The 12,429-nt window shown below is 55.4% G+C and overlaps 1 protein-coding gene across 1 annotated transcript; it reads left to right on the top strand.

The window, feature by feature from the left end:
• Positions 1–5,043: 5,043 nt before the first annotated feature.
• Positions 5,044–11,933, top strand: Nudt14 (nudix hydrolase 14). The gene is made up of 5 exons (XM_051152377.1): positions 5,044–5,183; positions 7,882–7,925; positions 8,331–8,395; positions 8,600–8,837; positions 11,591–11,933. The coding sequence occupies exons 1-5, from the start codon at positions 5,103–5,105 to the stop codon at positions 11,889–11,891; spliced, it is 729 nt and encodes a 242-aa protein (XP_051008334.1). The 5' UTR covers positions 5,044–5,102; the 3' UTR covers positions 11,892–11,933.
• The last annotated feature ends 496 nt before the right edge of the window (positions 11,934–12,429 follow it).

The raw sequence follows: 12,429 nt of genomic DNA, 5'->3' as shown, positions 1-12,429 counted from the left end.
AGGGATTTCATACGAGGAGTTAGCAACAAAGGGCTTAAGCAAGTGGGCAGAACTGCCCTGCTGTCCAGGAAGCCAGAATACCTATGCCTGTCCTGGATTCTTTCAGGCACCAGGATATCACAAAATGGACAGAAAGTGTCTGGGGATGGCAGGCTCCCTGGGATGAAGGCAGACCTCCCTACATACTCACCTCAGGGCACGGTGGGGCGAGAATGCTCCAGGTGAGCTGATGAGCGTAACCAGCTGCTTGCCCTGCCCAGCCAGATCCTTGCCCGTTGGGCATGTCTTGGCCATGTCTGAGTCTCTAGCCATGATGTGAAGTTTGTGCTGACTGAAGAAGGCACGCACAAACACCATCCGATAGAACAGAGCCTAGTGCTCCTTCACAAGCAGCAGGTGCTCTCAGAAGCCTGGACCCTCCAGGGACAAAAGCCCTACACGACCGATGTCTGACAGGGGCTTTAAGTGGGAACAGCTGGAGGTCACAAGGTCTGAGAGACGGGGACCTGGGAAATAAGAGTGGAGGTGGCATGAGATGAGAGCACTGTTGGCCACTGGAGCCATCATTTCTGAGTACCGTGGTGCCCCTAGGAGAGGGGCAAGAACTGGCAGAGAGGGAGGGCTGAGGTGAGGTTTCAGGGGACCTGGGAGATAGGTGGTCACATGGGACTGGCCAGGCAGGGACAAAAGGCTAGAGGTGTGTCCCTTCCCTTCCCATGGACTACCCTACATTAGAAACAGACTTGGGAAGGCAGCCTGGTGGGCTGAGGACAGAACCGGAACTAGCAGTCTCCCAGAGCATGCAGTATGCAGGAGGTGACACGAGCTCCCTGTGTGACAACAAAAGGCCAGAGGAGCCAGGCATCCTTACATGCTTCGTCCCCACAGTCCTGGTCTGAAATGACTCCCCTGCATCACCCCGAGTTGGAGTACCTGTCAGCTCCCCCGAAGCTGTTCCCACTGCTCCAGAAAACCCTCTCAGGGGTACAGTGCCGCTCAGAGTGGCTCAACCCTTTGTGGGGTCCTAATTGGCCATCAGTGCACCCTTCTCACGCCAATGGCCTCTCTCCCTAAGCCTTTTATCCCTAAGTAGTTTAGCTACATACCCCACCGGGTTCACCCAAGAAGACCCCTCCCATCATCCGCTCGCCTGGGAGATGCGCGATGCTGGGCAAGGCCTGGCCACGGGGAAAGATGGACCCTTGCTTTGCCTGGGACCTGGGGTGGGGAGGGGCTCTGGGGCCGGCTCTTTCTTGGAGGTCTCAGCATGAGTCACCCCCTTCAGGCCCAGGCACAAATGCAGGAAACTGCCATTCTATGGAACTATTTTCTCTCACAGGGGGAAAGCCAGTCACACGCAGGCATTGTTCGTGGCCAGTGCTTTCCGGGTGGGCTCCTTCAGAAACCAGCAGGCTAGGACTCTGGACTGAACTGCTTCCCTTTGAGACCCAGGGGCGCCTGGAGGTTAAGAATGTGGGGCCCTGGTCCAGCCACTAGTCTGAGGTGACAGGAGCACGTCTACATGGAGGGGTGCCCTGGGGGGGAGGGGGAGCTAGATCAGGAAGGTCACAGGAATGGAGCTCAGGAATGAAAGAGGGAGAAGCAAGGGCTGAGCACTGTCCCCTACACTATGCAGTGTGTCCAGCAGCTGCCTCCCCCGGGAAAGCCTTGCAGACCCCAGCCTTCTGTTCACTTTGGCTCTGAGTCTGCACAGGCCCTGTGACAAGGGGTGATCCTGTAATGGCTGTGGTATGGAAATGGGCACATGGGTAGAGAAGGGCAGAGTGTCACCTGGCCCTCAGGTGCTCACCTTTACTGACAGACCGCAGAAGACTCAAGGCCTCACAGGAGGAGGGGGAAGCTGCCGCCCCCTACGCGGTGCAGTGCAGCGTAGAAGTAACCAGGTGGGAGTAGCACAGAAGGCAGCCAGGTGGGCAGGTCCCTAGCCCCAGCACCTCTCCCTCAACCCCCAGAGAGTAAGGGACAACCCCATTTTTCACCTTTCTGAGTTCTACCCTCTGAGCTGCATCCGAAGCCCAGATCCACACCACCCTTGCGCACCTGGGAGCTCTCCTAAGCTGTCCCGGGAGAGCCTGAACCTGCCTCAGTTGCAGGTCAAAGATTTCAGTAGCACAACCAGAGCTCGGGTTCATTTTCACCACCATATACAGACTCGCAGGCTCGGCCTGACATACAGAGGCCTGTACGTGAGCACACTGCAGCCCTCTGGTGTCACCAGACCTCTTTGGTCAGACAGAACAAACAGCGTTATTGAAGGCAGGTGAGAACTGTCCACAGCCGAATAGCACGCAGGGAGATCTGGGGCTCCTGGTTCCAAGAGTCCACAACACAGCTGTCTCCTGGAGACCCAGAGTCTACAGTGACATGTGGGGAGATCATCTCACAGAAGCAGGTGGCCAGCTGAAGGGAGCCCAGTCCTAGTGCAGGAAGTAGGACCACGTCTTGTGTACTGGAGGGGCCTGAAACGGACCCCCGGGGGCAACGGCACAGGTTACAAGACTAGACCCCTCAGGAGAGGTGGCCCTAAGGATTGACTCAGGGCTGAGTACCTGCCCCGGCAGAGCCTTCTAGAACACACTAGGAGGGACGAGAGCCACCATGGTGTCTCAGGGGTATAATAGGGAAGCCTCCCTCATCTTACCTCTTGAGAGGAGTGGTGGAGGCTCTAAAGGGATGCAAGCCAAGGTATCTGGGCGCCTTTCGCTACATGCTGCTCACGTCCCTGTCCTGCCACCTCTCTCTTAAGTCTCCCAGGGCCGCTTCACCTCTGACACAAAATACACACACACACACACACACACACACACCTGGCAAATCCTGCCCTCACAGCATAATACTCATTCACTGCTGACTGTTCGTATGTGGTGCACATCTGTTATCCTAGCACTTTAATCTGGAAGTTTGAGGCAGGAGGACTGCTGAAAGTTCAAGGTTAATCTTGTCACTGTCTTTTTTTTTTTTTTTTTTTTTTTTTTTTCTTTCCTTAAAGCATACCCAACGTTTACTATTATAATAACTTTTTTTTAGTTTAAAACTGTCTCATGTAGCCAATGTGAGTTTTGAACTTCCACATCTCCTGTGTGGGATTATAGTTTCTATTGTGAACCCTCTCACTTTCTTTTTTTTTTTTTAATTTATTTATTTATTGTATATGAGTACTTTATCTGCAGAAGAGGGCATCAGATCACATCATCAATGGTTGTGAGCCACCATGTGGTTGCTGGGAATTGAACTCAAGACCTCTGGAAGAACAGGCAGTGCTCTTAACCACTGAGCCATCTCTCCAGTCCTTTTTTCTTTTCTTTTTTTTTTTTTTTTTTTTTTTTTGGTATTTCAAGACATGGTTTTTCAATGTAGCCGTGGCTGACCTGGAACTTGCTCTGTAGACCAGGCTGGCCTTGAACTCACGTATCCACCTGCCTCTGCCTTCTGAGTGCTGGGACTAAAGGCGTGGGCCACCACACCTGACCATTATAACCACTTTCAAGTGGCCATGGCATTAAGCTCAGCATCATTATGTTCATCTCCAGAGCACTGTCATCATCCCAAACTAAAGTCTTGTCCCACTATGTAACTCCCCAAGCCCCTCCCCAGGGACCCGTTCTATCCCCTGCATCCACCAACCTGTCTGCTCCAGGGCCCTCATATGAATGGAAGCACAGTGCTTTCGGCCGCCTCCTCGGTCATCCTCTGCAGCATGTACCATGGCTTCCTTCCCTCACATCTGCCTGTTCCCTCATCCAGTCATGTTCTCATGCCCAAAGGTTTCAGCTTACAAGGCTTTTGCATCTTTGTTAAGTGCAATCTGTCTGATGCCCCTTTGGTTGTCACTGACAAGTTGAACATCATGGATTTCTCCGATGTCCCCCTCTGCCCCCTCCCCAAGGGTCTTAAACTTTGCCTCTTATGCCCAAGCCTCTGATCCATTCGAATTAATTTTGTGTTTGGTGCCTGGCAAGGCTCCAACTCCATTCTCTTGCTGTTGATACCCATGTGCCCGCCCGCCCGCCCCCCCCCCCCCCCCCCCCCCCCCGTCCCCAAGATGCCTCGCACTCAGAAGATGCCAAAAACCCCAGTCTCCACCCCACAGCCAAACATTAGGACCTGCTTTCGCTGCCCTGGCCTCACTTCCAGCTGTTTGGGCCACAACCCCTGGGCAATATTCTGACTCTATGTTTTTCACTCTTAACTTTACAGGAGCCTGCTGGAACTCTCGATAGAGCTTGCCTGAGAGGATGCGTACATGCCTGAGACATGCTTGGGATGGCTGAGGCCACCGCTGGTCGTAAGGGACCTATTCCTTTGAAAAGTCTGTTCTGAGGGGTGGGTGAAGTGTCCCCTATGCAAGCACTGGCAACCTGAATCCAGGCCCCAGCACCCCCCCCCCCCACAAAAGCCAGGGTGCACATCTGTAATCTCAGCTCTTGGGGAAGGAGGCAGAATAAATAAGGCACGCAGTAGAGGAGTGAGCATGACCATATATAGAAAGGTATATGTATGATGGGTGAAGGTGGTGTCACGTGGCCTGTGGGGGTCAGAGGACAACTTTTGTAGAGTCAGACCAGAGACTGAACTCAGGTCATCAGGCTACACCAGACAGCAAACAAACACCTTTTTAACTGTCCAGTGTGGTGGCTCAGAACTGTAATCCTAGCATTTGAGAGGCTGAAGTAGGGTGATGGGCTTGGAGTTTCTGGTGAGGTTAGGCTACACAGTAAGACGCTCAAAAAGACTGAGAAAAAGGCCCGAGTGGAATCTGAATTGGAAAAAAATCAAATGCATAAAAAGACAGACTCGGGGAGGGGGTGGGGCTGTTACTAACCAGGGACAGCAGGCACCCGCTCGACTCACCTACCCCGGTGGTCCCCTCTGATTCCTACCACGAAACCCTCCTCCATCCCACCCAGTTCGAGTAACCTTTAGCCGGGCAGCGAACCACTCTGCAAGTGCTACCTGTGTGCTGTGGCCCGCCCTCCGGCCCGCCCCGCCCCGCCCCGCCCCACGCGTGAACTGGGCATGCCCAGAAGTGCGTAGACGCGCTCGCCAGCTCCGGTCTGAGGAAGACTGCTCCGCGCGCCACCATGGAGCGCATCGAGCAGGTGGCCGTGGGCCTCTGTGCCCGCTCGCCTTACCTGCGGCCTTTCACGCTGCACTACCGCCAGGTGATCCGCCCCGAGCGCGCCTCTCAGTGCTCACTCCCTCCACCACCACCCCAGCCCCCACCTGCGGCCCGATTTGGCCCCGCCCCCGAGCTCCTGCCTCTTCCCTAAAGCCGGTTCTCTGAGCTTGAGCTCCGCCCTCCTGCAGTCCTGATCGCGGATTTTCAGACACAAGTCCACCCGGAATGGCTGGGAAGGACGTACGAAGAAGAGAGTCTCTCTTTCCTCCAAAGTGGATTGACTGACCCTTCATTTCTGACCGCTCGTCGATCCTTTTATGCAGTTGAACCCACTGGTTACCCTGGGTAGCAAGGTAGAAGAGCTCTTGGAAAAGAAGCCCACCTTTGGAGACACCCTCTATCGCACCTTCTAGCTCTTCCTTCAAGCCTTAACAGAAAGGCTAACTGCCTTGAAGAAGCCTCCTCAGCTCAGCCTTTCTCAGCTCCCAGGCGTCCCCCAGGACAACAGGGCCATAGATTGCTATCTCACTTGGCACTGTGGGGCACATAGTAGCTCACGGAGAGCATTTGTTGATCATAGTTGCTGCCACGGCTTTTTCCTCTCACCCTGTGGTCTTCCCTCTCCTCACCTCGCGTGGCCCCGTCCAGTACGTCCCTGCTGTTCCTGGCACGTGCCTGTCTCCATTCTCCATGCTGTCCGATACACATTGCTTTCCAAACCTGACCAATGTAGCTCTGATCAAGTTTCAGCCCAGATCACACCACCCACGGCTTGGGGTTTGCCCAGCACTCCCACCCACCCCACCCCCGCCACCCTTCACCCCTCCTCCCATTCCACCCATCCCTTTCACAAGTATTGTGGCCCCCCAAGCCTGAAAATCCCCTTGACCCGCACAGTTTGCTGTGTGGAGGTCCTTTCCCCTCCACCCACCCCAGAATAAGAATTCCTCTCCTGGAGTGCAGCCAAGGGTGGTAGAGGCTTGGGGGGAGCAGCTGGGTTCACTTGAGGGACAAAGGGTCAGGACATGAGGGTCACATTCATTTTCCCTCTCACTGGCTGGTGACATGGGATGGCCATGTGGCTGTCCATACCCAGGCCCTGGGGCTCTGGTGAGCAGTGGGTGGGAGCAGGGTGACCCAGGCTAGCTCTGTTATGGCCTGTGACAGCAGCACTCTCCCTCTCTTCCTGGGAAGTGCTGTGGGATGGCTTTGCAGCCTTGGCTGGCGGCCCACCAGCACATTTCCGCTGATGGTGTTGGTAACCAGAGCTCAGCTGAGCAGGCAGCAGTCATGGCTGGGGGGCCAGGCAGCATTTCCTCAGGAGCTGAGGGATAGTGGGCTGGGCTGTGTTTGCCATAAGTAGAGATCTGCAGCCTTTAACTGACTGCTCCTCCTGACCAAAGAGGTCTGGTAAACAGACCAAAAGCAAGGACCAACCAGCATGTGTCCACTGTTACTGGGCCTGTCTCCTAGTGCTAATGTTAGCTTCCCTGGCCCTTCCTACCAGGGAAGGCCCTTCCTACCTGACAAAATGTTTGACCTTGAGTCAAGAGGGTCCCATGAAGTCATATAAGGTAATGCTTACCTGAAGGGAAGCTGTGGGGGTAGGCAGGACAGGCTCACTGCAGCCTGGGCTGGCAGCCTTTGGAGCCTGCCTGGGTGGCTGGATGTCGGGCAGGCCTGGGCTCGCCTCTTGAGTGGCGCTTCAACGGCCTCCTGGGCAGCCTGACCTGCCCAGGACACTGGCTCTCTTCTCCCCCTGGAAACCAGGTTGCTGCTACCCTCCTAGGAATATCTCAGCCTGCAGGCTCAAGTCAACCTTTCTGATTTGGGAGCTCCACCTGTGAGGCACCAGTCTCCACCTGTAAGCTAACCTGAGGAAGCCAGTGCAGCTGTTCCTCAGTGTCCTCCCTCTTTGATGCATGGCCTGCCACACACTGTCTCTGGGATCAGGCCTCTGTCTATTATTGCAGTTTGGATGGAGCCTGGGCATCTGTGGTGGGCTGGCCAGGGCTCACGAATGTCCCAGCGGTGGACTAAGCAGGTGGTGGTGGTGGGGTGCCTAAGCCCTGGATCCATCCTCTTCACAGAGGAGTCCTTCTGTTGATCCCAGCCCACTGATGACAGGAATGGTGGGGCCTTTGTAACCTTGTATACAAAGCACCGTTGGCATCCTTTCTGGCTGCCCTGTCCTGCAGGGCTCACCTTACCTACTTCCTGAGCGCTGCATGAATTTAGCAGCCTGCCGTCCGTGCAGGAGCAGGACCATAAGATGCGAAAGAGATAGCCTGAAACAGGGTGGGGCAGGTATTCACCCATCCCTCTGGTGTCACCACACCTGCAACTGCACTGTAAACTGTCCAGTGGCCCAAGGGAGCTTCAGCAATGAACACCGGCTTCTGCTCTGCCCACCTGGAATCCTCCCTACTCTGCCTAAGGGTGTCATGTCTGCCCTATTCATATCCTCCTGGTCCCTTGCCACACGCGGTGGCAGCATAGGTCTCTGTGGTCCTTTGTGCTCACGAAATGCCTTTCCTGCCCTTTGCCCAGGTTTCCTGCCTTACCGTTCCCAGACCATCAAGCTATCCTGACCTCCTGGGCAATCTCCTCCACCACCTCCTGCAAGTCCCCATCCCTGACGCTGCTGGGAGCTGCTACAACGGGTCTGTCTGGCCCATGTACCTCCATCTGTTGCTGGCAGCTACTCACCCTTCCTGATTGCTACCCTGTCTCTCTTTCAGGCTGGTGTCCAAAAGTCGTGGGACTTCATGAAGACACATGACAGGTGAGAGAGCCTGGCCTGGCCTCTGGGGAGCTCCCCAGTGTCTGCTCTTCTTGGCGTCTTCAAACACCTCCCACCTCAACCCAGTCTCTGCTTCTCATGTCCCTGAGGCCTGGGGGCTAAGTCCAGCATGGGGACATGGGGCCCCTGGTGGCAGGCTGGCCATCCTAGAGCTGATGTTACTTCTGAGGATCCAGAGCAGCGTGGAGGTGTGACAATTGGGAAACTGTCCAGCAGGGGCCTCCACTTTCCCAGCTGCCCATTTCCCCTGCCCATATCCTGCAAGCTGGAACATGGCCTGATGGTGTGGCCATCTGAGCAAGGCCTGTCAAGGGGAGAAAAGATTTGGGGACTGGGGCTCTGGGGAGAGGGGAGTGTGTGTTTACTGAGCTCTGTTCCCCCATGTAGTGTAGCGGTTCTTATGTTCAACACTTCTCAGAGAAGCCTGGTGTTGGTGAAGCAGTTCCGGCCAGGTGAGACCAGCGGGGTGGGCAGGAGGTGGGAATGGGGAACGGCAGCGTGCTTTCAAGCTCTTCATCCTGAGGGTTTGGATGCTGGTGCAGTGGTGGCTGAAGGGGAAACTGAGGCCAGCAAGTGGTGCCTGGCCCAGAGTAGATGGCTTTGAGGTAATCTCCATGTGGCGGTGCTTCCTCCCTCAACCGCCCCCCCCAAACCAGCTGTATATGCCAGCGAGGTGGAGCGCCACTTCCCAGGGTCTCTGGCAGATGTGGACCAAGACCAGCCCAAAGAACTTCAGTCAGCACTGCCTGGCTCAGTGGGAGTGATGGTGGAACTGTGCGCCGGCATTGTGGACAAGCCTGATTGCTCACTGGAAGAGGTGGCCTGCAAGGAGGCTTGGGAAGAGTGTGGCTATCACCTGGAGCCCACTGATATCCGCAGAATTGCCACGTACATGTAAGGAGGCTTGGTGGGTTGGAATGTTACCAAGTGTGGTCCAAAGGATGCGATGGGCTGTCAGGGAGTGGGTGAAACCCCTGTCCCCGGAGGTGTGCAGACATGCAACTGGAAGAGGTTGGTGGACCACCTCTTAGGAAGGGCCGGACTTGGGGCCCTTGGGCTGCTTCTGAAGCATGCTAACCCTGTGCCCCTACCCTGCAGCCCTGGCCATGTGGGGTTGGGCTCTGGGTGGCAGCTGCTGCCGACAGATGCCCCACTTCCTGTGGGATTAAGCGCCCCGGCGCTGGGGGTGGGGTGAGTCACAGCTCTGTTCTGACCCGTGGCTCAGGAATGAGGGAAGGACAAGTCCTGAGGAGGGGAAAGAGGAGGGACAACCCCTGACCGAAGCCCAGGTGCCAGCCACCCATGATTCCCTCAGGCAGCCAACCCGGGCTACCGTCCTTAGATGAGAAACCACCCCTTACCTCAGGATGGTGTGTGCATCCCGGACCCTTGCTGAGGTCTTAGGGCAGAAGGAAGGTCTTATGGTGCCTGTCAATCCCCAACAAGCTGCATGCCAGCTTCTGACCACCCCCCAGCCAAGAAGGACCAGAGTCCCTGCCACCTGTCTCCTGGCATACTCCACACAGCCAGGGACCTCCTGCCTCCTCCCAGCTGACCTCACCCTGTACACCTAGCTGTGGGTGGAGCGTGTTAGATCCGGTGTGTTGACCGTCTTGCCTCTGAAGTGCTGGCCTGTGCCCTATTCCCTCCATGTAGACAGCCAGTGATGCCTGAATCCTTCTACTTCCAACATGGCAGTGTTTAGGGCAGGGGGAAAAATCTAAGGAGCCTGACCTTCATAGGAGTTTGGCCAGGCATGGAGGGCAGGAAGGAAGTTAGCCTGGGGGCGGGGGTGGCGATGTCCTCGCAGATGTTTGATGGCAGGGGAGCCTTGTCTTGAGAGGTCTCATAGGCAGGGCCTCTGGCCTGCGTCCTGACTGCACAAAGTACCAGCAAGACAGTGAGCGTTCTGGACAGTGAATGTCCTCCTCCGGTTGATGCTTTGAAGAGGAGGATGTGGCTGTGGGGAAGCCTGAACTGAGGGTCAGGTAAGTAAAGGTCAGAGCACCTGTCCCTCTGAGCTTTACTGGGACTGAACAGGCCAGAGACCACTGCCTACTGGTTCCTTGCCCAAGACCCCAGAGCTTAGCCAGTTTACTCCCTTGATAGTCATAAATGACTAGGCCCAGGGAAGCCAAGGAGCTTCCTCACTGTTGCCTTGTGATGTGAGTGAGAAGCCGCTCAGGCTGGAGGCAGCCTCTCGTCTGACCAGACCACGGGCTGGAGCTGTTTCTCTCAGAAACTAGGGAAACTGAGGCTGGAGGCTGCACACACTGGCTTATTTTAATCCCAGCCACAGCCATGACTACCAGGAAAATGGGCCATCAGGTAGCACCTGTGGGGACAAAGAGGTAGCTGGGCATAGTCAGTCTGGGAGGGGGGAGGCTCCTTCTCTTGGGGGTTGGGAGGCCTTGAGTATTTTGCAGCTCCGCTCTTGTCTCCATGAAGTGTCCTGCTGGGAGATGCCCTGCCTCCACCACATGTCTGGAACTGTGCTGGAGTTCTGGCCTTTCTGTGGGAGGCCTGCATCTCCACCACCACATGCAGTCCATGACTCCCCAGCCAGTCAGAAGGCCCTGATGTGGGTAGGCCTGGCTTGAGCCTTAGCAGGATGGAAGTCAGAGGCCCTGGTTGGGTACAGCAGGAGTCATGGGCAGGGGCCTAAGGAACAGATTCAGATACCACTAGCTAATTACCTCATGGCATCTGTATGTGCACAGTGTACGTCCAGTGTCCTTTATCTTCTCCTCACGAGACTGAGCTGCATTCAGAGCTACCAGCCACATCCATGGTCCATCCAGGTGCAAAGGGAGCAGAATCTAACTCCTTGTGGCTATGGAGTAGAGGCCATTTCCTGACAAGCTGTTAACCAGAATCACTTTCAGATTGTGATGCCTGCACGTCCCTGCCACATGTTTCCTTACACACAGCAGTTTGTCTGGCCTCTGTGCCAGCAGAGAGTATCAGACTTCTTCAGATTTTGAGCCTGCAGCTGTCTTGTGAACTCACGTGATCAGGCCAGGCCTATCTATGTGTCTCCCATAGGGTGAGTTGAGTGAGGTAGCTGAGCTGGGTCCTGGTCCCGGGTCCTTGATATATGTAAATTCTCTCTGACATTTTTGTCTCCCCCCAGAATACCAGTTATTATATTCATCTGGGAAGTCAGATGGTGTGCTGCCTTTGGTGCCTGAACCCTCTCTCCTGCCTGATTATCAGAGTCCTCTTAAAAATCATCCCACTGCCCTTTATTTATTTATTTATTTATTTATTTATTTATTTATTTATTTCGGTTTTTCCGAGGCAGGGTTTCTCTGTGTAGCCTTGGCCATCCTGGACTCACTTTGTAGACCAGGCTGGCCTCCAACTCACAGCGATCCGCCTGCCTCTGCCTCCCGAGTGCTGGGATTAAAGGCGTGCGCCACCACGTCCGGCTCCCCAGTGCCCTTTATATCTCTTTCCTCATTGGTGTGAGACCCCACCTCTGCTGTGTGACAGCCTAGCAACAGAAGGACTGCCCAGCCTGCATGAGGCTTTCCAACTGTAGGGCCAGATTACGCGGATGTACCCACCAGGGTGGAGCAACTCAAAAAGGCGGAGAGAGAGGTACGGGAGCAGGTTGTCTCAGCGATCCCTGTCCCTCCCGACAGGTCTGGCGTAGGACTGACTGGCTCCAGGCAGACCATGTTCTATGCGGAGGTGACAGATGCTCAGCGACGCGGGGTTGGTGGAGGCCTGGCGGAGGAGGGAGAACTCATCGAGGTGGTCCATCTGAAGGTGGATGATGCCCAGGCCTTTGCAGACAACCCGGACATTCCCAAGACCCTTGGTGTTATCTTCGCTATCTCTTGGTTCTTTAGCCAGGTGGTTCCCCACCTGAGTCTCCAAGGAGACCCTAGAGCTGGACAGGCTGGTCCATCCACTCCTCTTCATGCCCAGAACACACAATAAAGCTTGTATAATTTTTACCGAAGGCCGATGGCTTTGAGCACTGTGACCTGAGTGAGGAAAGTGCCTTGAAGGGTAGCACGGTCTCCACACAAAACCCTCTGTTCCTCTACTGGCTGTGCAGGCTCTGGGAGGCACATGGCTGTCCGTGGGCTTGGCACAACAAACCTGGGGTACTGTCAGGTGGAATAGCCAGCTCAGAAGAGGGCCAGGTGCTCAGCCTTGGATGGGGCCATGATTCATATGCATAACATCATCTGTGTCCCCAAAGGAGAGACTGAGCCTGGCCTCAGGAGAGAGGAATGGGCACAGTACTCCCTATCCCAGAGACTGTGTACTCCCTGGTACGGGCAGATACCAGGTCCTTGCCATGCTTGGGGCTGGGCTAGAACCGCAGTACCACCACTGCCCAGGAACTCAGATCCGGTGATGCTCCTTATCTGGTGTCTCCAGTACCCTCTCCATGACTTTTGGGCCACAGGAGGTAGGGAAGGGACCTCAGGTGGCCTGCAGGACATAAGTAATGTCTGAAGGATAGGTT

The sequence above is a fragment of the Acomys russatus genome, chromosome 1 (genome assembly GCF_903995435.1).
Source record: "Acomys russatus chromosome 1, mAcoRus1.1, whole genome shotgun sequence".
Classification (NCBI taxonomy): domain Eukaryota; kingdom Metazoa; phylum Chordata; class Mammalia; order Rodentia; family Muridae; genus Acomys; species Acomys russatus.
Note: the sequence above shows the minus strand (reverse complement) of the source record. Positions and strands in the feature narration are given on the sequence as shown.

Coding starts and splice junctions, on each gene's coding strand:
- Nudt14 (XM_051152377.1), top strand. CDS start 5,103: ATGGAGCGCATCGAGCAGGTGGCCGTGGGCCTCTGTGCCCGCTCGCCT. Junction 5,184..7,881: donor TCACGCTGCACTACCGCCAG/GTGATCCGCCCC, acceptor TCTCTCTTTCAG/GCTGGTGTCCAAAAGTCGTG. Junction 8,838..11,590: donor CGCAGAATTGCCACGTACAT/GTAAGGAGGCTT, acceptor CCCTCCCGACAG/GTCTGGCGTAGGACTGACTG.